Source organism: Peromyscus maniculatus, chromosome 14 (genome assembly GCF_049852395.1).
Source record: "Peromyscus maniculatus bairdii isolate BWxNUB_F1_BW_parent chromosome 14, HU_Pman_BW_mat_3.1, whole genome shotgun sequence".
NCBI lineage: Eukaryota > Metazoa > Chordata > Mammalia > Rodentia > Cricetidae > Peromyscus > Peromyscus maniculatus.
The window spans coordinates 29,546,237-29,570,860 of NC_134865.1; the positions used below are offsets into that span (position 1 = coordinate 29,546,237).

The window sequence follows — 24,624 nt, forward strand, 5'->3', positions numbered from 1 at the left end:
TGTGCTCAAAGCATACAATGGGAATCGCATTGTGGCCATTTCCAAAGGCAGTGATAGGAAATTCAGCTTTATTTTACTGTCCTAAAACAAAATGCTTTAAGACTCCCAGGAGCTCCAAAATACCTTTAAAAAACTATGCATTTTCTTCTATTTTTTTATTACCAAAATTTTTCTTATACAAGTATGCAAATTTTATAATGGGGCCTCAAGCCACAGGGGATCTCGTAAAGAACCACTCTGGAACACTATGAGGCAGCTAGTGTGTGTCAACATGCTCCAAGAACCTCGGACCCAGGAGGTGAAGAGCCACCGAGGTCAATCTGAAAGCTAACTTTGGGCAGCTGGCCCGGACTTTTCTATGGCTTGCTTATATTTTCTTAAAGTGATGGGCAGTTTGGAGAGGAACATCTTTGTGGATTCCAAAGGCCAACGAAAGCAATACTGAGATTTTTTTAAAAGGTTGGTCCTTAGGTCAAGTTCTTGCTTGAAGGTCTGTTCATGAGCCCCGCAGAATGGACAGACACTCTCATGATGCAGACAGAAAAGGAATAAACGCGAGCAGACAAAAAGCTAATAAAGTACCTGCATGTTAAAGACTTCGTCAGAGCTTTCTGATTGCCCTGTAATATTGCTTACTTCAGCAGAGGCTTGGGAGGACAGCGAGGACGAGGAATACCGGTTGGCAGCTGGGTAACTTAATGGGCTGTTGCAGGGGGAAAAAACAGTCGTTAACTTAGTCCTGGAACTGTGTTTTATCACATGCTGGCATGGCGGAACACCAAAGGGGAAAAAGACACAGCCCATTTTGTTGTCTCCCGTTTGCCTCACTATAATCGAATGTTTGAGTTTATTTATTTCTCAGGCTGCTGCTGTTTTACCAGTGGCAGATGTCTGCAGCTGCCTTGTGGCTTAATTATTTCATTAAGAAATAGTGAATTTGACAAACTGTACCATAAAGAATGAGAGAACCATTCCAGATCATCTTGTGGGGCTGGCCAATTGTAAGGCAATTCAGAATATGACTTACCTGCGTCTAGGAATTACCCTGGTACCATCTGGACTCATCGAGGCAGGGGCTGAGTTTCTACACACACGAGGGCTTCCATTAGGAAAATGAACAGGACTGGCCTGAATACAAGCAGGGAACTCCTGAAGAGGAGGTGAAGAACACATTTTATTAGAGCAACGGATGTATGAGGCACTGCAATCTCAATATACATCCTCAGCATCTTTGAATAGGGACCAATTATAAATGCCAGTATTACTGACACTGACTTTTTTTTTTGTTTTGTTTTCATAAAGAGTAAATATGGCAAACATCAGGAATGTGATTGTAATATTAAAAGCGCCAATGGAAAATGCTGCAATGTGGTAGAAGAACCAAAAGATGTCACTATTGGACTTTTCATCCATCACCTCACGGGAAGCAGCAGCAGTGTTTAGATGGCCCCACCATGGCCCTTCAGCACACACCTGTATCCCAAAGCTTGATTTCATCACAAAGAACTGGTCCACCAGTTTTTTGTGAAGGGGTCTCATATCTTGAGGTACAAACTTCTCATGCACGGCCAGACCGAACTCCAGAATCTGTGCCTGGCAACAACACAAGGAAAAGCCCACATCAGTGACTAGTTCTCATGGGTGCTGCTTGTTGTGAACCGTACATCACTGTAGACCTTCTACATCTGACCAGTGGGAACAATAAACAGTAGCTCTCCAGGTGAGGAAACAGGATCCAAAAAGTCATATATGTAGTAAGTAACACATGGGGATTTGAACTTGGGTCTGTCTGACTCTCCAAACTTGACTTTCCTACTTCCCTTTCCCCGAGCTCCTCCCTGTGTGCCTCCTATCTTTAATGACCATCTTCTCTAGTGGCTATGGGTCCCTGGCCTCCTGGTCCCCTTCCTAGGATGGGCAGGGAATAGGGCAGAAGCTGTTTCCTGTTTGGAAGGTCAAGCAAATCTTTTCTTCAGGACGCTACCCTTTCTTCTACATTAGCCTCCCAACCTCAAGAGATTCTCAAAAATTTCTAGGGGCAAAGAAAAAAAATGATCAGGAACTCTGTAGCAGTTGCTATGCCTTTGGTTTTTCTTCATAACTATTATTCTTGTTTACTTACTACAATATTGCCAGGGATCCTGCCTTAGAGAAAAGTTTGCCAGCAGGGCCCAAAAGGAAATGAAGATACACATGCACCTTTCCTTTGTGCAACTATCAATAGCATGCGACTTCTTGGGTTGGAACAGCAGCTGTCTTCTGCATTTCAGTAAACTCTAGTCTGTGAGGCAAGCAAGCTGTGCAAGACCACAACTGCGGGCAGCTGTGCAGCTGTGAAGGGTCTACGTGGAAACTCAAGGTCAGACGGGTCTGACCTTCACAGGCTAGAGCGCCCCGCACCTTCTCTGTGAGATGGGGCTGTGGCAGCTTCTACTCTGGATGCCCACCCCGGCCAGCACCTTTCCAAAGAGAAAAGCACCCTGAAATGAACATGAAAGACACAATGGAGTGCATCTGATGCACAGAGGGAGAAACTGGCCTGCAGGATGAGGAGATGGGAGGGACCCAGCAGCTGTGACTAACTATAGCAGCTGCTAGCCTTCTCCATTTAAAAAGCGATTGGGTCACCTTCCTTTTGCTCAGAGAATGACATTGGGTCCTCAGGGAATAGACTCCAGCATGGAGATTAGGAAGCTCGTTGTGGGGAGTCTGGGTTTCCTGCCTGTGGCTCAAGCAAAGTAGGAATCCACAGAAGAAGATGTGCTATGTAGCAGGCTGGCCAACTCTGTCAAGCCCAGGGCCTCTCTGGAACTTTATTAGGCTTTCAAGGTTGTCCTGTGTTGGATCCAAATGACCAGGCTTTATAGTTTCCCTTCAGTCTTAGAAATGGGTCACTGAGAAGACAGTGACCATGGGCCAAGTGGCTGTCCACAGTGGAGGTAACTGCTACAGGACCAGGCAGCTGGATGTGTCTGTTGAAGATATCCCCATGTCAACCAGAGGTTCAGGAAGGATGATGCCTCTCCAGTCTTAACTCCTAACTGATGGCCCAACAGAAATGTTGTGTCATCCAAGGTTACATGATAAGACTTTTATTTCAATTGTTCGATATCAGAGACCTCACATTTCCTGGCCACAGTCCTTTCCATAGGATCTCATGAACAATGCCAGGCATGACACAGCAAAGTCTAACTTTGTTTTCTCGAAAAGCTTAACTCCGAGCTGCTATTTTAATTCTGGGGAAAGAACTCATTCAGGCTGAACACAGAAGACAGAATCTGCAGGAGACTGCTTATGAGAGGTGATACTCAGGTAAAACACAGAGATTTAAAAAAAAAAATCAACCACGTTAAGGTCTTTACGCAATTCTGCAACTGAATCCCTTCCATAATCACACTGGGAACGTATCTACTTCTCTATTTTTCTTGTAGGTTAAAGTCTCTTTTCCCTAAACTAGGTACGTGCCCTCATCCATGACCCTGTCTCTCCCCATGTTATTATTTGGTGGATAATATCTAGAGGGCACAGATGGACTAAACCCCACTACCACCCTATTGTCTTCTAGTCTAAAAACATGCTCTGTTTATTAATTTCATATTCCCAAGTAGGAGAGATGCTTTTGTCCCATTGCCATACATACTCTACTTTTCATGGGAACAAAATTATTTCCCGTTTAGCCCAGACTTCCAACTGCGTCTCCCATCTCAGAGGTTTGCAAGCCCTTCTCAAGTAGCACAGCAAGCGACAGAACACTTGCTCTAGTTCTCAGTCCTCGATGGCACCAAATAAATAAAAGTACACTGGTCTTTGAAGCAGAAAATGATGAGCATCCTAGTTGGTCCTCATAATACAACTTCTGGCCTTTATCTGCAAAACACAATACTGCTGCAGAGCAAATTCTACTCATGGCCTACTCCTTACTATGGCGCTTACACAACAGTCTCATCCACTCATGAATTTATCCATGATCTTAAGGCAGCCTGAATTTATTTGAGCATGAAATTTTGAGGGACAAGTTAGCAACAAGTCTCCAGTAAGTCTTAGGGAGGAACATTAGGAGGCCACATGAGATGTTACTTATAGGAGATGACTTGTTAAGTTTGTTCTTGCATCCAAGTGGGGGGAAAGAGTAGACATTAGCCAGTTGGGACACACTACAGGTGGATCTGTCCACTTATTGCTGCCTCGATGAGGCTGTTCATGCAAATGCCTGTAGGTGGGTATTTTGTCACAACACAGGGAGCCAGAGAGAATGATTGCTTCTGTTGTCCTACCTGCTCAAGCATCAGCTCCCTCAACCGTGCTATCTTCTCCCCATCTTCAGGATGACTTAAAATGTAGTCCTTGACAAAGAATGCCTAGGAGGAAAAGGGAGAGTCACCGTGGAAGTAAAAGGCACACTCCTTACTTTCCTAAGGCTTGGCGTATGTAGAGAAATAGTATGATTATGAAACATGTTTGGGGACAGATGGAAAGAGTCCTATCTGTGGGCAGCTGGTCACAGGCAACATTCAGAAAGCCAGAGCTTGTACACTAAGCATCTCTGGCAAAATAAATAAATAAATAAACCAGACCCAAGTCCCAAGTCAATAAACTATAATAATAAATTATAAACTAAAATAAATTGTCTTAAGATTCAATGTGGCCAAGATGGTCTTCCAGGCTACAGAGTGAGTTCCAAGAAAGGCGCAAAGCTACACAGAGAAACCTTGTCTTGAAAAACAAAAAACAAAACAAAAACAAACAAATAAAAACAACAACAACAAAAAACAGATGAAAAGTCTACCTAAACCATCATCAACAACCAACCAACCACAAGACTACACCCATGAACCTCCTTGACTAGGCAAATTATTTTAGGTAGATATTTGTTAAACAGTTCTGACCTTCTCACTACATTTTTTTCATCCCAACACAAGTACACACACTTAAAGTACCTCATCATGAAGATGGAATACATGGACCACACAAATGGCTGACTATACATTTGTTCTGTTTTACAAACATCTGTGCTGATTGCAGCCATCTGTCACTGATAATGAGCCCAACAAAAAGATTTTTCTTTTTCTTTTGCACAAAAACATTCACAAAGCCCCAAGGCATCGCCACCGACCATTTCTTCTCTAGCAATCCTCAGTCCTCACCTCTTGGTACCTGGAAACTCCACCATTTACTGCGGCATCTATGACTCCATTGAGGCACATGGTCAAGGGGTTGATGTTCTGCATCTGCCTCGTCTGACACTGGCTGATCAGAGCCTTCAGCTGCTGATTCTTGTTTTCTAACACTTCAATGGCATTTTCCAGGGGACTCATTTCTACCTGAAAAGCAAATGAGTGTAAATATCTACTCACTTTTATGACATTCAAAACTAAAGACGTGTGTGTGTGTGTGTGTGTGTGTGTGTGTGTGAGAGAGAGAGAGAGAGAGAGAGAGAGAGAGAGAGAGAGAGAGGTGGGGGGGGGGGAGGTTATCCAGCTTTTGACTCATCCGTGGTTCTTAGTGGCTCCCATCAACATCTCTTCCGGGAGCTATCCCATAGCACAGAAAAGGACGTGGAAGTCAAGGTACCCATTCATCAGGAAGGAGTGAGAACAGCAGGGGACTATATCCACCGATGGAAGTCTGGTTTGGGTAACCAGCAACTGTCCATTTTCTAACAGCATGGCAATAAGCATCCCATGTTTTTTATGTTCTTTTTGATGGACCCCGAATAATGAATGTTTCACCCCTTTAGGTGCTTACTGGATACAGAACAGCATGGGAAATACAGATACATTAGCAGATCTTCCGGTGTCAAAGATCTTTCAGCCTCATTGCAGAGACGGGACATATGCCCATACAGACCCCCATATGCATTTATAATAGCACCATATGGTGGCACAGGATGGCACACAGTTGGGAGTTACAGAAAACAAGATAATCACATACATGCCAGGATCTATTTCTTGGCACAGAGCCAACAGAATCATAATGACTTACTGGGTAGGTACAAGGGACCTAATTGTGACTGTGATCAAAGTGTTTTTCCAATAGAAGGCATTGTGCTGTTAATGTTACTACATTCTCTCTGAAGAGAAGGTCTGCCAAACTCTTAGTAATGAGGCAATTTGGGCATACAGAAAGCACACTTACGCTCTTCTTCTTTCAGTTTGAGACACAAATTAGATAAAAGGCCACTTAGACTATCTTAAAGCAACGCTGAAAAGTCCCAGAATAACTCAAGTGTATGGAAGTTAAGAATAAACATTTATCAAAGGTAATATAAAGGGGAGGGAGTATAAGTCACAATACATGATCAATGATTTTAATATGCATAGTCAGCAAAGAACCCATTCACAGAATGTACAAGACTTCAAAGCCAGTAAGAAAAAGGTAAACAAACCCAAGAAAAATTGGGCAAAAGATTGAAACATCAATTTCACAGAGGAATAAATTCAAAATGGCCAGTAAATGTCTACAAAATGACCAGGAAATAAATGAAGACTAATACCATAGTGACGTGGTATAAAACACCCCCTAGAATGGTAAAAATAAATGTGGCAATAGCAAGCGAGAGTGTAACTGTGGACACCAAAGTTCCTTTCCTTGCCCCTGGAAGTTCAGGCTGGTGCATCGACCAGGGAAACGGCTGAAGGACCATCGCCCATCTACTATGTAAATTACACAGAATATGATTTTTATCTCATGGTCTAGAAATTCTATTCACAGGCATACACCTGAAAAAAAGATGGAGCTGGACATGTATTACAATGTGAAGCTGGAACCATGTATAAAAATCTTTATAACTGTTGCCCCAAATTACTGTTTATCAACAAGAGAATGTGTAATATATTGTGGTCTGTTTATACAGTGGGATAATTATAGCAATGGGAAGCATTCATGGGAAGCATTCTTGTCATACTTAATTGGAAAAATGTCACAAGTAGCACTAGGAGAATGGAACAAGTCTTGGCAGAACACACAGTTACGCAAAACTAAGTGGACTTCCTCTCTGCTACTGGGGTGGAAAACGCCTTAAGGGGGTGGAGACTGCAACACACAGGTGATATAAATATGGGGAACTGTGAGGGTGAAAAGGGCAAGAAAGGATGGGTGTGGGTGGATAGAGGAGACAAGAAGGGAAGAAGGTAACCAGAACTAAGAGTGTACAGAAAAGCCATATGGACGCTGACTACTTTTTAAGCCAATTTAAAAGAGAAGTAAGGAAGATTTAGAAGGGCCCTATCCCGGATGTTTGGATAGAGATGCTGCTGCTGCTGCTGCTGTGCGTCGGGTGTCACTGAACAAGACGATAGTGCCAGGTTTGAGATACTTCCTTATGAACCGTCAGCCAAAGAGGCTCTGGGGGCCTTCAAAACAATCCAGGCGCTCACCCTTCCTCTCGGTGGCCCCCAGAACTAGCTGATTAGACCTGACTGCTAAAGACACCACACACCTTGTAAGGAGTAGAGAAATCAAGGTAGAACTAAGCTGGCAGCCTTCATCCCTGTGGCTAGTGTTCCTAGTGTGGATGGTGTCTGACAGGCAGCTGGGCAAACATCCATACCAATGGTCTTTCTTTACCGTGAACTCTAGGAGCAAATGAATTTGAGGCCAAACTTTGAATATCTTTTGTCTTTCAGGTTCTGGCATTGCAGACAAGACATTTCAATTCATTCCCTGTGTTTACTGAGTATCCACCATGTTCTTGAAGCCCCATGTCGGACAGCAAGAGCCAAGCCAGTGAGCGAGTGGATCATGGAGCATTCCAGGTAGGCGGGATGGGAGAACCACACGGAGGCTGCCGAGAGTGGGCTGTACTCAGGGAACCAAGTGGCCCAGTGTGACTTGTTCTCTTAGAACGTAAGATTACATCGTCTAAGAAGGTAGGCGGCTGATGTTTGAAAGGCTGTGTTTAGTAGTTCTCTATCATTAGCAGCATGCTACTTTTCATGAGGGGTGTGTGTGTGTGTGTGTGTGTGTGTGTGTTGTTTCCTGGGCTAGGACCATTGGTGAATCTTCACAAGATTTAACATTCTGGGCTGCATGGATCTGCAAAGGCTCCTTGAATCGTTAATGCTGCATGGAGGACTAAGAACGCTGCTGGGGGTCGGGCTTCTGCCGCTCTGTAGGAAGCATAATAACTAGACTTTGCGAGCACAGTGTGTGGCAGCCTCCCCTCTTCCTTGAAAGGCACTGAAGTACGCCACACCAGCAGGCAGCTTTGGGGGACCCCTGATGCAGACTGCATGCAGACACACCTGGGCTGACATGATTTCCTGAATTGGGTTTCATTTGCTTAGGGTGCTGTATTAATATTTTGACACTAAGAAATGAAAAACTCATCCAACCCTTAGCTTTTGAACATGATCAGCTGAGAGACTTTTGCAGGAGAAGCCATTTTGGAAAGATATTTTGGGTGGGAACTACCCTTATTTGTTTATTGACAAAGTGGGCTGCTACTTAACTGAGGTATTGTTTGCATGGTAAGATTTACAATTGATGTATTTTATTTCAAACAGGATACTAGGCCAATCCAATACAGGGGTCCTCTGGCTGTCACGCTGAAACGCAGCAGGGACAGACACCAGGGTGCAGTCCCAGCCCTATTGCCTACAGCTGCTCTCTCCTGTTTCTCTTTTTCTGGGGATGGAAGCTGGGGAGACGCCCGGCAACCCGAGAATCCTCAAGAGCTGTGGCCACCAGATTCTATAACGGCATCCACTGATCTCTAACTGAGGCTCCAGCCAGGCCTGCTCAGCTCCTCACACAATCCCTCCCACTGCAGACCAAACCAGCACAGGCTCCATGTATGGACAGACTTCACATAAGCTTTATATGAAGGGGCTTCTTATTAGGTTCATTTTGCCAACAGGAAGACCAAGGCTTAAAGAGAACAACAGAGCTGGTTTTGGAATCATTAAAAATCTGTTTGAGTCTACACTCTTTCAACATCTTGATGATGATCATCTTTATCAAAGGCTTCTAACTTCTTGGTAAAAATTTTGAAAACTGGGAACAGAATACCTATTGCATAACTCCAACATGATGACTACTTAATAGGCTGCCTTCTTGGCTTTGGACTGCCACATAGTAGGCAATGAAGATCACAGATCTGGCACCATTAAGAGACCTGGCATTCTGGTAGTCACTCAGGAACCCCAACAGCTTTTTGTTGTTTTTACATGCTGCAACCATAATTGCTTTAAAGAATTTTTCTGGTTGGACGAACCAGGACAATATCAACATCCACTTTCAAAGCCTTGGGTAATAGCAGTCAGTATTGTGAGGGACCCCGGGGAATGAAAGAGCATAAGCAATCAGGAGTGGGCTCAGCCCGAGGGGAGCAGCTGGGGTGTGGATGACGTGGGGAAGACGTTCCATTCCTTACCACTTCACGCTTTTCCACTTCGAACCAGCGGGAGATGCCAGGTAAACTCTGCACCAAGTAGAGTGATGTTCTCTCCACCCAGAGACTCTGCAAAACATAACTCAAAGTCACTCTCATGTTGCCCTTCTTTCTAAGCCCTGAGCCACGTCTGACCAGCTGCTGCTCACTCCTGCAGTCTTTCTTTAGTCCTCACAGGGAAAACTGGTGAAACAGTCAGAGCACGATGCATTTGAAACGCATGCAGGTAATTCTGCAGACGGCCTGAAACCTTCTCTGCAGAGCAAGTGAGTACCTGCTCAGAAAGCACGGGCCAGAACACAACAGCAGGCTGTAAGCAGTCTCCTCCACTGCTTCTCCAAAATGGGACTTTAACCCTTTCACTTCTCAAGGTTTAGCCATTTTCATCTACAAGAGGCAATAGTATGAGCTATCAAGACAAGGTCAGAGTAACAGCCATCTAAAGGGAGAAAGGACTCTAGGACTACTTGGCTTGAACTTTCTGTTTAAGGTGAAGACTTTAAGTTGCAGAGAAACTCTTGAGCCACTCCAAAGCCACACTCTGATTACCAGAAGGGCTGGCACTCCCCGCCCCGCCCTCCAGCCTCATCTCTTCTCCATTGCCAGATGCACAAGGCCACACTTCTGGTGCTAAGCTGAGCTGCTGTAACTCAGCGGCACCTGTGGGCTTCGAGCTGGACTCCTGACCAGGACCCAGCTCCTCCAGGAGACATGAAACACAGCTGCTCCACTGTACATGACAAGGTTTGCTTTTATCAACAAGTTTTGGAATTTACACTTTATCATTGTTATGTAGTGTGCTACCAAGAGGGACAGGAACTCGACAACATTCTTGGAATCGCACCATTTATTCAGACCACAGAGGGGTTAAAAAGAGGATGTTTTCTACCAGTGAAGAGCTACTGAGATGACTATGGAAGAGTCCCCCGTGGCAAGAGATTGAGGGATCTGCTTGCGATAGGGAGCCAAGCAGATAAGAGCTCAGAGGGATGAGAGGGATGTTCAAGGTGTGCATAGGATGCAGATGTTCATGCCATCGTCGGGGATCAGTACGGCAGCTTTCTGAGAAGACAAATGAGCTGGGTTTTTACCGAGTGAAAAGTTCATAGGGAGGAGAGTGGGGGCTGCTGAGCAGGCAGAAGGCTGCCCACACAGACCTGTAACTGCTTGTGAGAGGCAACCAATGAAGAGAGAGGGTGGGTGTTGCCGGAGTCAAGAGGGAGGGCGGTTAGGCAGACTGTGGAGAGGACAGGCTGGAGCCAGATTCGGAAGGCCATAAGTACAGGGAGAGGGAGCCTGATTTAACCTGATCCATCCCAGTGAGGTAGCTGTATCACTGATCATTTAATTGCTGGCCAGGTGGGGTGGGGTATAGTACAGCGGGAGAAGCAAAAGAGAGGGAGTTGGAAGACGTGGGTTCCAGTGCTAGGCTAACGGTCATGGGCATGCGACTCTGTGCAAGCCAACTGTATGACTCGAGTGCATCCATGACTGAGGACGGGAAGCGAGCACAAGGAAAAAGAACTGTATCATACTCTAATTAGATCTAATTAGCTGACTCTGGAGGAGGAAAAGAGAATTCGAACTATGCAGAAAGGACTAGAAAATGATTGTGGGTCTTTTCAGCAATCCCTCAGTGGTGTTTTCCAATGGGCTTTTTACTGTTCAATCCACAGGGAGAAGGACGACCCCGAGAAGAGGCCAGCAGGGCAGGCTGCTGGTGCTGGTGCAGTTGGTTGGTTGGTTCTAGCCTATCTTTTGTTCTTTTATCATGAGAGCATTTTGTGATTAGATTTCTGAAGGGATCCACAGTAAATGCACATCAAACCTTTCACAAAAGCCCATGTTTTATTCAGTCTCTGCAGAACTCTGCAAGGCTACCACTACCACCCCCTTCCTCTTGGCTGGGAATAACCCCTGTAGTTAACTACTGGAAGCTCTGGGAACTGATGGGCAAGAAGGCTTGGGTCAACATTAGGCAGGAGAAAGTGTTAGGAGATGCCTCCTAGCTTAAGAAGGGAGCATTTTCTGTGAGGGATGCTAAGCCAACAGACTCACAGATAAGATCATTTGACAGTTTGTTGATGTGTGAATGCTGAGTCACGGGGGTCATCCTAGGCTTGCCACATCACTGTTTTCAAGGAAAGGGATGGTCACAATTGGTTTCTGAACATCTGCCTCCTTTCCCCAGTGGCGCTGTGAGAACTCTTTCTGGCTGGGAGCATGCAGAACTGGCAAGGCACATTGGGCATAGTGAGGACAGACAACCCAGCTCAGGCAGAGGCCAAGATGTGCATGCACTCTGGTCCTCATGTCAGAAACCTAATCGCACTGCTGTAAGGAAGACTGTAACAAAGGACAGAGCAGTGAGTGTCTCCTCTGCACCAACCGTCTGCCCACATGGCCTCTTCTCAGTTCTTCCTTGGTTTCTCTTTACTCTATGCTTCCTTGATGTTGGGATATACTCACTATTCCCACAATGGCTCACCACGAATGGACAACAGGACTGGGTTCGGAGAGGAGTTTAAACACTTGTCTAAGGAGCACTACCCTTGGAACTGCCACAGAGAAGTTGATTTCAGGAACTCCTCCCAGGTCTGCTCAGATTTCCCTGGCAGGGGACCAAACATCTTCTTGCCTGGAAAGTGTTCCCCATCACGTGGTTACACTGTAGAGCTGGGCAGCCACTAGCGTGAGAGGCTTCTAGACCCTTTGTTCCAGTCACGTGACAGTAGCCTCAGTTACTATTTACCAAGACTCAGGGAAGCACACAGGAGGCAGCGTGTGACAGAGACGGCAGGGTACCTTGAATTCATTCTCCTTGTCTTTTGTGCCCTTGTGGAATGGTCTGTCATAGCGGAACTTCCAGATGTGATTCACTTTATAGAAGCTTTTGATGTTGTCGGGGACCCCCTCTCTCTGCAGGACCTCCTGGCTCTCCGGAATGGGAGTCACAGCATATATCTGCAAATCTAGGAGGAAGGAGTCAAGGAGGGAACCTGACTTGGCAAACAGCAAGGCATTCTGGGTAGCAATCTGGTGCTTCCATTTCAGCTGAAAGCATTTTAAAACAATTGCCCAGAAGATGTGAAGAACACACTTCATGAAGCAGGCCTCAAGCTTCAGGCCTTGACTGGGTCCTAAGTATGCGATTCTGACAGGACATACGCATGGCATTTCTATCACCTGTGATTGCGGGTGGGGAGGAACAGGTGGGCTTGAGTATTCGGTATCAGAACAACCTAGCTCTTGTACATGAGCTTTGATCTTTAGTCTGCCCATGGCTCCCAAAATGTATTTATAATGATAAGCCTCATAATGGAAATTCTCCTAAGACTATGATCAAAGGCAGTGACTAGAACACCAACAAGGACTTGCTCTTGCCAAGTGCTGCTGTGACCTCAGCCTTCTGCAACTGTGGCATCCGTTCTCCAAAACCAAGTTCAGAGAAGCAGAGTGGGTGGCTGTAGTTCACATTGTATATGCTAGTTTGCTTATATAATTACTTACTTCCCAGAGAAACAAAGACAAATATTTTTTCTTAAACAGTTTCTTGTTTCTCTTGCGTATTTAGGTTTCTGCTTTGAAAGTATATCCATAATAGACACTGGGAGCTTCCTGGTCCTCTTTAGAACCACGGGGTTCAGATGGATTTGGAGAGAACTGATAGGTGGATTGCCCTGTGTGGAAAGCCAAAGAACTTCCATTTGAGCTGTCCGTGTTTAGATGCTGGGGCTGTGAATTTTATGCTATTATTAAGTCACAGTCCAGAATAACATAGCTAAGAGCCCCCCAAAGATACTGGAGGTGCTTCTTTTTCTTCCTTCCCTCACTCCATAATTAAACTGTGGGGGAGAGGAGGGTGGAGGATGTGCAGTGGTGAACACAACGCTTCCATTTCCTTCAACTGAAGAAGTTTCCACAGGGAGTCAGAAGAAAATTGTTCTATGGGAAATCCAGTTAAAAAGAGCTTCAGAAGCAGGGCTGGATCTGTGTGCCAATGAAGAGGGGAAAGGTTCCTTACCAGCTGTTTAAGGGATTTCTTCTCAACTGATCCCATGATAACCATTAGAATAATGACATTCTGTTGAGAAGGTACTAAGAGTGTGGCCACTGAAAAGGGAACAGTGGCTGCAACACTGAACAGGACATTGCCTTGTAGCTAATGGAAGGTGCCACCCCACTGGAGCCCAGCCCACCAGGAATGGATACACTGAGCCTCCGCCTGGAAGATGGTTTCGTCAGGCTGGTTGGCATGCTGCATGGCGATGGCATGGGGGAACTCGTTCAGCATTCGCTGTTGGAAGGCCTCCAGTCTTTCGTAGTCATGCCCTCGACATACAAACTCCTTATTCTGGGGGTGCAACCAAAAAAAAATTAGGATTATACAACAAAGACAAGGCAAAAGTTATGACGGTGGCAATAACTGACCATCTGTCCCTACTGCAACACGACCCTACAACATTAATAAACCAGAACTGTCTGAAGAATATGCTCATCAATTAAACGTGCTGGACAAAGGGCAAGAGGCTCACGTGTTATTGACCTTCACCAGACCCAAGAGCATGCTCTGGATTCCAGGTTCATTTGCATGGGGGATGCAGAGGGCCCGATACTGAGCATCAAAGACAAGAACCAAGCAATGTTTCCTAAAATGTTGACGGACATATGTTGGAGATGATTTTTATAAAATGGACGTCAAACTCATACACATAAATTTCTAATTTCTAAGAGAACGAAGCAATGCCATAACTAAAATTCCTTTTTACTGGATTATTTTTCTGGAAGTCTCTGAACCAGCTTTATACTTCTATTGGGAGGGCAGGCAGTGGCCCATCTCGACTCTAGCCTTCAGAAGGACGGAGGGACCAAAGGCACAGTGACTTCCATGCCATAACCAGCTTAGCTCAGCTTGCTGGAGCTAGAAATCCTCTTAGTGAGTTTTAGAGCCTTGCTAAATGTTAGCTTATTTTATTTTTCTATATCATGTTATATTCTATTAATTTATTCTAGAGGTCAGGGCTCTCTCATTCAGGTAAAGATGCTGGAGATTAGGGCCAGAAAATTGGCTCACAGGATAAAAATGCTTGCCACGCCCGATGACCTGAGTGCAGTATCTGGTACCCAGATAGGGAAAAGAGAGAACTGACTCCTGCAAGCTCCCCTCTGACCTCCATCCATGCACCATGCAGATCGTGTCCCAACACACCCATAAAATAAAGTATTTTTAAAATGCCAAGAGTTATTTGAGCTAGCCCAGAGAGCTGCAAAAGTGGAAATGTTTTCAAAAAGTATCCTAATAGCTGGTTAGCTTTGAGGAACACTCTTTGCTAGTTTAATGACCCGTCCACCACTTTATGACTGATTCGCTGGTTTCCCCTGTCTCCACCTCCTGAGTGCTGAGACGGCAGACGCGCACCCCTCATGTCTGGTCTAAGCAGTGCTGGGGATCAAACTGAGGGCCCCCGAAAGCTAGGCAAACCCTTCACCTGCTAAAGCTACCTCCTAGGCAGGCACCTGGCTTCAATGAGCACCCACTGAAGTTCTCTAGCTTGTGGCAGGTACGTATACTTCTCTCGTTTTTGCTGATGTGTAGTATATATTACGTTTGACCTGTCCAACCATCACCTGATAGATACTTGAGTTTTTTTTCTACTTTTTGGATGATGTGAACAATGCTTCAGATACATGTTTTCAGAGTTCGTTTTCAATGACATAGAAGCAGACCTGCCCAGTTTTAAGGGTCAATGCTTCCCATTTAGGGGGGAAATAACTACTTAGATTATACAACTGTTTCACTGTTTTAGAGTTTTTAAATGTATCCTGAAATTAATCAAATAACAAATGGACATTTTTAATCTTGCTATTTGTTTATTTTTAATTTGGAATAAAAAAAGGGAGGGCAGCCTAGTCTATAGAGCGAGTTCCAGGAAAGGGGCCAAAGCTACACAGAGAAAACCCCCTCTGGAAATCCCCCTCCCCCCTAAAAAAGAGGGAGCATTCCTTTGGATTCTGAAGTCTGCAGTATTCCTTAGACACCAAGAGAGGGCGACCCTTCCCTTTCATTTTGAAGTAAATGCCAATTACATAGAAAAATGGTATTTTTCAAATGACTGACGATAGACACATCAATTTATTCTAATTGTCTATTAAACAAAATTTGGTCTATTTGGTCAATATAGTTCTGGAGTTTGCTAAACTTCCTTTATAATTTGAGCTTCTAAACTACTTCTGATTTTTAAAAACATTATTTTTAAAGATTGATTTTTTTTAAATAAAAATTATGTGCATGTGTGTATCTGTGTGAGTGTGTGCCACATGTAACATAGGTGCCTGCAGAGGCCAGAAGAGGATGTTGGATCCCCAGGGCTGTTGTTAGGGCAGTTGTGAGGTGCTTGGCATGGGTGCTGGGAACCCAACTGGGGTCCTTCGGGAAGAGCAGCAGGTAGTCTTCACCTGAGTCATTTTTCTAGCTCTATATATACTTTTTTTCCCTTTTTCTTTGGTTTTTCGAGACAGGGTTTCTCTGTGTAGCTTTGCGCCTTTCCTGGGACTCACTCTGTAGCCCAGGCTGGCCTCGAACTCACAGAGATCCGCCTGGCTCTGCCTCCCGAGTGCTGGGATTAAAGGCGTGCGCCACCACCGCCCGGCCCTATATACACTTTTAACTTACAGTAATTACATGTAGTAGATAGGAATCTAGGATGGCTCACTGTATGCTTCAAATAAAGTCAGATTTTAGTCAGCGCTACATGACTGCTTGTGTGCCTTCAGCACATTTACTGTCACGGGCCTCCTCCTCCATAAAGATATAAAAAGGTGTGTCAGATTACCGGTTTGCTAGAGATAAACACATCAATATCGACATTTGCCAATACATGATATATAATTTATACAATATTGTTACATTTCCTTCAACCTAAAAGTTACTTTGTTTTTTTCTGACAGTTAAAAGAAATCAAAACCTTTTTGGGTCTCTCAAATTTTTATGGTCTCCAAACACCATACCTACAATGCACCATGGATTAGCCAACTCTTGGCATGATATGGAAGAAAATGTATTCTTTCACATAGTACAATTTTATATCTTACAGCAGAGTCACACTTTGCCCCACTCTGGGGGTCTCTCAGCCCCTAGGCTGTTTGTTCACTGCTCTAGAAGGCCACCACCCCACTGAGAGCCAGGTCCCCGGGCCCCTGTGTTCTTAAGGGACACTGACACCAGACCAGGACTGGCCTGTCCCCATCTCAAATGCAGTCTTTAAATTCAGAGCATTTGCCATTATTTTTGATCGGGAGCTGATCTTTATCTGCAGGCAGACCTACCCGCCAATGTCTTGTGCATGTTTTTTAAGTGCAACAAGGGGATTTTATAGAATGCCTGTGTAGCACCCAAGTACTCGGTCATTTCAATCAGTGAAAGAAAATGTCAGCTCACTGTGGGAGCACCTTTTCCTATTGTTGTGATGAAACACCCTGACAATGGCAACTCAGGGAATGTCGGTTTACTCTGGCTCACAGTTCCAGGGTACAGTCCTGCGTGGTGGGGAAGTCAGGGTGCCAGCAGCAGGCCACAAGGTGCCAGTCAGGAAGAAGAGAGTGCAGAAAGTCCCTGCTAAGCTAGCTTCCTCTTTGTCATGCATGGCATTCCTGAGGGTAATCTATTCTGAACATGCCTCACGGGAATGCCTGGAGGCTTGTCTCCCAGGCGAGTCCAGAGCCTGCAAGTTAACATCCAACACTATAACCATCAGCTGAGTGTTTCATGTGATTCCAAACATAAATATCCACTTACAGTCTTTGGCTGTTTTGAGGGCCATTCTATCAACCAATCATCTATCTACTTCATCTAGAAGGTAGATAAGTTAAAGATTAAACAATAAATGAAGTCTTTCTCCTCTTCCTTCTCTGAGTATGGCCACCTTGCCTTTTCTCATGGATGCTTACAGTTCAGGCAGGATTTAGATCAACAGAAATACTTTCACATTGAGATTTAAAGTTCTAATGCACTCAGTTTGGTGTGTGTGTGTGTGTGTGTGTGTGTGTGTGTGTGTGTGTGTGTGTGTGTGTGTGATTCTGAGACAGGATCTGGCTGGCCCTGGATTCTTGATCATCTGGCCTCTACCTCTTGAGTGCTGGGATTACAGTCACTATGAGTGGCTGTTTGTTTTTTAAGATAGAATCTCACCCTGAAGCCCAGGCTGGCCTAGAACTCACCACATGGCAAAAGCTGGTTGTAAAGTTGTGGCAATTCTCCTGCCTCAGTCTCCTAAGTGTTGGTATTACATGATTTAGGTCCCTACGTGGCTCACAAATGGATTCAGTTTTAGCAGGTATGTAGACCACTTCTCTACAGTTCCCTGGGTGAGTAAATGAACTCTTTTAACCAGTGTTTTAATACATGGAGGATGTTACAGATGGAGGTGTCTAATGAACACAGCATATATAAAATATTACACGGCCAAGTGTATCTACCACACAATGTCCAGAAATTCCCCTCTGCAGAAACAGTTTATACTAGCAGTAAATTAGATGTCTCTGCTGGGTGATATTTACCTTCTTACAAAGTCATCAGAAAGGTCAAACACCACTCCCCTGTGGCCCTGGAAGTAAGATTTCTACTCGCACTGACTATTATTTCCCACAGTCTGCACCTCCCAGCCCTCTTACTGCCTTCCTCCGTATTTTCTAATGCTAACGATGGAGCTTGCACAGAGAACACAACAGTCAATGCCACATGAGGGAGGGAAGCCATAATCGCTGTTCTACCATAAACTCAGGAAGGGGTAGATTGTTAGATCTTCAGAAACTGTTCAAGACAAAAATTCTAGGTTAATAGTTTCACAGATTAGAAGGGTAAATAAAAATATCACGATGCCATTGCCTCCTTGTTACTTGTCATAAAATGCCATTAATTCCTAAGTTTCCTTGATTCTGAGTAGGAAGGATTAAAGCCAATTAAGAAGTATATTACTTACTCTTAAGAAAAATGGGAATTTTTTCCCATAAAATCCAACTCTGAAGAACTCAGGTTCCAGACGCTGCTGGTCCATGATTTTGTCATACAAAGAGGCTTCCATCATCTAGGAGAGTAGAGAGGAAGTTCTGTGAATTCCATCCCACATTTCAGCCATACCAAATACAAGAACATACTTCTATATACAGGTGAAACAGTTTAATTCATGCAGAAAGGGACTCTGATTCTCTTTAAGTATTTCCAGGAGAGGATCTGCAAACCAACTTTGTAAATACATACTGAGTAAAATTTTCAGGCTTTGTGGGCTACATGGTCTCCTTGACACGTCTCAACTCACCAGGACACAAGCTGTAGTTTACCAACCCTTCAAAGGTTCCAGGGTTTTACTACGGGATGCTACCTGAGCAGAAGGAACTTAAAGATTTCTATAAGTCTATCAAGGAAATGTTTACTTCATCATAGATACAGAGCAAGTAGAAATTAACATGAATAATTAGAAGCCAAGGCTTTTGGGAGACGTTTTGTGCTAGGTGTACTAACCTGTGGATTTGCTTCCCCCTTGCACACCGTAGTTCAGGACATGAGGAAGGTACAGCCTTGCGCAGGTTGGATGGGGGTAAATCACCAACCTGAGCCAAGGGAGGTGTGCAGCACAAAGTGCTGTCTAGGCTAAAAGCTCTTAAGCGTGGCTTTGACAACGTTCAGACATAGCAAACAAAGCTATGGCTTCCCTTTTGTGGTATTATCATCCCTGGGGCTTCCAGGGAAAGACTAATATTGTACTTGAATGCTTCCCCCTCCCCCAGTAACAGCACCCCAGAGAGAAGTTGATATGAAGTGTAATGCTCTGGGTTTATAAAAATCTTAGTGACTATGGCACCCAAGGGCTCTCACTGGTAAACACTGTAGCCTCTCCTCTGTTGCAGGGATAGGATGCCAAGAGAAGTTGAATAGCAATGTTTTTATATAAAGCTGTGGGTCCTGCCAGCATCAGCACGATGAAATGAAGCTAAAGTGAGATGATTTTTTTCCTTTAGTTTTCAAGCTAGGGGAACTATCAATGACCCACTGACAAGAAGTCCCATGACAAAAGCAGAGGGTAAGTTCCCAGCAGGTGAATAAGGTGCTTGTGGTGGTGCAAAGGACTCTGGAAGCTGTTGAAGATTTATGCTCTCCTGTTTCCAATGGCAACTTCAAAATTGGAATGGAATATCATTATCACCTTAATATGTAATGGCAAAAGACCTTGTCTTAGAAAGCTAGATTACCTCAGCACTCATCAGGACCTTGACTACTACACCATGACCCAAAATGCTTGTAACTCCCAAGAATAAGGACTTGTTTGAACTTATAAGCACGGAGATAAAAACCAATGGCTCAGGACTACAGAATATTAAGATCCCTGAGTACCTGGTACTAACACCTCAGTTTAGTGAGAACATATTTCTGAAGGTACAGAGAGAGTTCATGCAGGATTTGTTCCCAATTCATTTTTAACATGAGAGTCATCTAACCATTTATACCATTTTATTTTGCAGATTGCAAAAGTAAGAACTGTATTCTATCAGATTTCTGTGTAACCGGGAAGCTCTTCAGTGCAGAGGTTTTCCACAGAAAACTTAAGCTATTAATCCTTGATTAGATTGTGCATTTCAGATGTGGGACTTCAGAAACAGATCAAGGGCTCCTTCTTGGTATATTAAATAAAAAAAAAACACACACACACACACACAGACCAATTGGTTATTTCTCCTCATAAGTAGCTGAGTATGCTTCAGGGAAAATGACTTATCTTAGAAAGAGTTTCTGCAAGGTGTATAAAGATGGTCACAATATTGATTTCCTATAGCCCCGCTGGGAAGTTAAGCAAAAAGCGCCCCACCCCTGATTCCCAGTCACCCAGGTACTTTACCCTCATCTTGCTCAGGTTCCTGTAGTCATAGTAACTCTCATACTGCTCTGCAATCTTCCGGCACAAGATAATGCCATTCTCCCAACACTGTGGACAGACAGTAACACAAAAGTAAGCATTCATTGCATTTATACGTCTCTATCCAAAGGTCAGGATATGGATGCTTTTGGATCATCAAGCCTTACTCTCTAAGACTTTACAACTACCTAAAATAGCAATATTGCCATTTTAACCATGAAAATGACATGCAGTTAACATGTAACTTGTTAAAAATCTTCAGAAAGTTGGAAATGACAACCCCTCATAACATTCACTAACACATGGTGGAAAAAGAATATCTTCCTGTGTTATATCACAATCACACTCTGGAAACACTATAGTTTCACAACAGCCACATACATGGGTGCGTACAGACTCTCAGTGCTCAAAAGGGAATTATCATTTATTCCTACAGCCCAATAATTCAAGTGTGGCACCCTGGACTCTTTCCTTGGCTAGCATGTACTTACAAATTGTGAGAGCCATTAGATTCTGGTTAGGTCAGTGTGTTATTTTCAGAAGAAATGTTTAAATTTTGTCATCTAGCATACTATCAACAAAGTTTTTCTTTAGAAGCCTAGACTGTCAGTATTTGAGGCTTTAGGGGCATATAACCTTTGCCACAATTATTCAATTCATCTATTGTTGTCTGAAATCAGTATAGTTATAAGTGAGAATAACTATGTTCTAATAAGAATCTCTGGACACAAAGGCAAATTTCATATAGTTTTCACTTGCCTCATAGTATTAATAATCTTTTCATTTCTTTCAACAACTTAATAGGTAAAAGCTATTTCTAGCCTGTAGGTGTAGGACTGTGGGGTGATCCTGACCTATAGCACAGACTTCTGGGATGGGCCAATTCATGAGATTTTAAAATAGCACACTGATGAATCAGTCCTGGTGATCAATGTGGTGACAGATGTCACATCCATCACCTACAGGGACCCACAGCCAGATAATATGTAGAGAGTGAAAGACCTTGGAACATTCAATTCTAAATGGATGTCTCCATCAAGTCCCTCTCCTCAGGCCTCAGGGAACCGTGCAGCAGAGGAGGCAGGAAAAGTATAAGAGCCAGAGGGGATGGAGGACATCGAGGGAACAGGGCCTTCTAAACACAGCAGGACAGATGCACATATGAACTCACACACTGAGGCAGCATGTACCGGGCCTGCCTGGATCTGTACCAGATGGGTTTCTAGAGCTGACAGAAGTGGACACAAGGCTCCACCCTAACCCAGAAGCTATCTCCAATTGACAACCTCTTGCCAATGAAAATTTAGTTTTCTCCAAGGGAGTCTCACTGGGGAAACAAACAAGTCTTAAGGGCAGGCCCCATGCTCAGCAGAAGACAGCCAACGGAAAACAAACTCAATGACATCTGTGGAGGCTCTCTGTCTCACAATGCTGTGTCAGGGCTTCCCCACTCCCTGTTGTGGAATATTACTTTAACTATGTAAAGATGTGTACATTTGTTTATGTTGTGGAATATTACTTTAATGATGTAAAGATGTGTTACATTTGTTTAACTATGTAAAGATGTATTACATTTGTTTATGTTGTGGAATATTACTTTAATGATGTAAAGATGTGTTACATTTGTTTATGTTTCAGAACATTACTTTAACTGTATAAAAGTGTGTTGCATTTGTTTAACTATGTATAGATGTGTTACATTTGTTTGTAGTGGAATATTATTTTAAGGTGTGATACTTTTGTTTATGTTGTATTTGTTTAACTCTATGAAGCTGTGTTACTGTGCCTGTCTAAAACACCTGAAGGTCTAATAAAGAACTGAACGGCCAATGGCAGGGCAGGAGAAAGGAGAGGCGGGGCTGGCAGGCAGAGAGAATATATAGAAGGAGAAATCTGGGAGGGGAAGAAGAGAGGAGCCAGAGAAGGAGGAGGACTCCAGGGGCCGGGCACAAAGCTACCCAGCAAGCCAGAGAGTAAGTAAGAAACAAAGAAAGGTATACAGGAATAGAAAAGGAAAAGCCCAGAGGCAAAAGATAGATGGGATAACTTAAAGTGAAGAAAAGCTGGCAAGAAACAAGCCAAGCTAAGGCTGGGCATTCATAAATAAGAAAAAGCCTTGAAGTATGATTTGATTGAAAGCTGGGTGACCCCCCCCCCAAAGACCAAAATACCAAAATACCAATAACATTTGTTTATGCTGTGGAAGATCACTCTAATGATGTAAAGATGGGTTACATTTGTTTATGTTGCATTTGTTTAAGTATGTAAAGATGTGTTGCTGTTTTACCTTGTCTGCCTAAGGCACCTGATTGGTCTAATAAAAAGCTGACCGGCCAATAGCTAGGCAGTAGAGGGATAGGCAGGGCTGGTGGGCAGAGAGAATGAGTAGGAGAAGGAATCTAGACTTGAGGGAGGGAGAGTGAGGGAGAAAGAGAGGAAGATGCCCAGGGCTGGCCAGCCAGCCAGGCAGCCACCAGACATGGAGGAAGCAGGAAAGCAGGACATACAGAATGAGAGGAAGGTAAAAAGCCCTGAGGCAAAACATAGATGAAGAGAAACAGGTTAATATAAGTTATAAGAGCTAGTGGGTCAAGCCTAAAGTAAGGGCAAGCATTCATAATTAATAAGTCTCTGTGTCATGATTTGGGGGCTGGTGGTCCAAAAAAGCCTGCCATACACCTCTCTTCTCTTTCTTCTTTAATTTTTTTTTATTTTATGTTTTAATTTTATTCTCATTCTCTCTAGGCTGTAAGTCCTTTGTGTATATATTATAGCTTCCAGTTTTGTGTATATATGATGGCTTCCAGTTTTGTGTTTTTATAGGATTCTTGAGTGTGTAAACAAGCATCTCTGCATCTATATCTCTTTCCTATGCCTTTTCTTGGGCTCTTTTTCTTAGCATATTATATTATAATTATATTCCCTTAGAAACCTGTTTGTTTTCTAAGGAGATACAGAAAGGGGTGTATCTGGAGGGTAGAGAAAGTGGGCAGGAACCAGGAGGAATAGAGGGAAAAGAAACCATAATATGTGTGTGTGTGTGTGTGTGTGTGTGTGTGTGTGTGTGTGTGTGTGTATGTGTGTGTGAGTGTGTGTGTGTATGTGTATTTGTGTGTGTGTGTGTGTGTGTGTGTGTGTGTGTGTGTGTGTGTGAGAGAGAGAGAGAGAGAGAGAGAGAGAGAGAGAGAGAGAGAGAGTGTGAGTGTGTCAGGGGACAGCTTGCCAGAGTCTGTTTTTTTTCTTCTTCCATGTGATTCATGGGGATTGGACTCCAGTCCTCAGGCTTATCAGCAGGTGCCCTTACCAAGTGAGCTCCTAGCCTATATATTTTGGTATAGTAGCTGGAGTGACTAAGACAGTATCACTACCTCAGGATCGGTGTTAGTCAGAGGGTGATAAAGAGCTTGGGCACATGGGGATTTCCCAGAGGCCTCATTACAACCATAGATTGCCCAGGCCTCTGGCAGACCTAGCTAATCAGAAGGTCTGGTCCCGGAAACATCTGTGAACACGCTCCCAGTGCTTCTATCTGTAGACTCTCTAGGGCGAGGCCCCTGCTGGGGAAGAAGCGCAGACCACGGGCGTGGGCTGGCAGCGCTACGTACTTTGCCTCTGTCGAAGTTCTGGATGATGGTGAGGTGCAGATGCTCCTTGCGCTGCCATTCTGTCTGCATGGGGTAGGTCAGGAACTCCCTGAGGGGCCGGTCGGACCACTCCAGCAGCTCATCATACAACAGGAGGGTGTAGGCAGCTTCTGCAGGTCAAGGAGGAGGATAGCGAGTCAGTCAGGCTCAAAATCGCTTCCTTGGGATTGGTTTCCCAAACTCAATACTTGTTTCTGAATTGTACAGTATAGCAGAAAAAAAAAATGTCAGGAATGCAAAAAGAAACCAGTTAGTGAATGGTGACTTCCCTTGGTGACAATCATCAGGATCTGAAGTGAATCTTTGGGTTTCTATTATTTTTTGTATTGCTCCTGTTTTAGTTCTCCTTGCTATAACATTCACATGTTTTGGGCATGATTAACCTGTTCAAGGAAGTCATGTCTTAGGCAATTCAAAGATGTAGTGTGGACATGTCATTGTTTACAGGGACAATTCGTAAGTACGTCTCTTGGAGACTAGGAGACTTCAAAAGCAAGCTAACTAACTAACTAACCAACTAACTACTAACTGTGCTGGCCACTTAATTATATGTCAACATGAAACCCCAACTCAGAAAATGCTCCCACCAGATTGGCCTGTGGGCAAGTCTTTGGAGCATTTGCTTGATTGAGAATTTGATGCAGGAGGGCCCAACCCACTGGGGGCAGCACCACCCTTGGGT

The 24,624-nt window shown here is 44.0% G+C and overlaps 1 protein-coding gene across 6 annotated transcripts in view; it reads right to left on the reverse strand.

Annotated features, from left to right (window-relative positions):
• Dock4 (dedicator of cytokinesis 4) overlaps positions 1-24,624 on the reverse strand; it is a 420,596-nt gene that overhangs the window by 14,692 nt on the left and 381,280 nt on the right. For 4 of the 6 annotated variants that reach the window (XM_076550742.1, XM_042260678.2, XM_042260680.2 and 1 more), the window contains 11 exons: positions 23,904-24,052; positions 20,281-20,367; positions 18,370-18,474; positions 13,604-13,745; positions 12,197-12,363; positions 9,374-9,460; positions 5,145-5,321; positions 4,275-4,358; positions 1,474-1,593; positions 1,028-1,149; positions 583-703 (listed from right to left, as the gene is read on the reverse strand). In XM_076550742.1, coding sequence (XP_076406857.1) covers positions 583-703; positions 1,028-1,149; positions 1,474-1,593; positions 4,275-4,358; positions 5,145-5,321; positions 9,374-9,460; positions 12,197-12,363; positions 13,604-13,745; positions 18,370-18,474; positions 20,281-20,367; positions 23,904-24,052 — 1,361 coding nt within the window. The remainder of the gene's footprint in view (positions 1-582; positions 704-1,027; positions 1,150-1,473; positions 1,594-4,274; positions 4,359-5,144; positions 5,322-9,373; positions 9,461-12,196; positions 12,364-13,603; positions 13,746-18,369; positions 18,475-20,280; positions 20,368-23,903; positions 24,053-24,624) is intronic. The other 2 variants (XM_076550740.1, XM_042260679.2) reach the window with 1 other exon arrangement.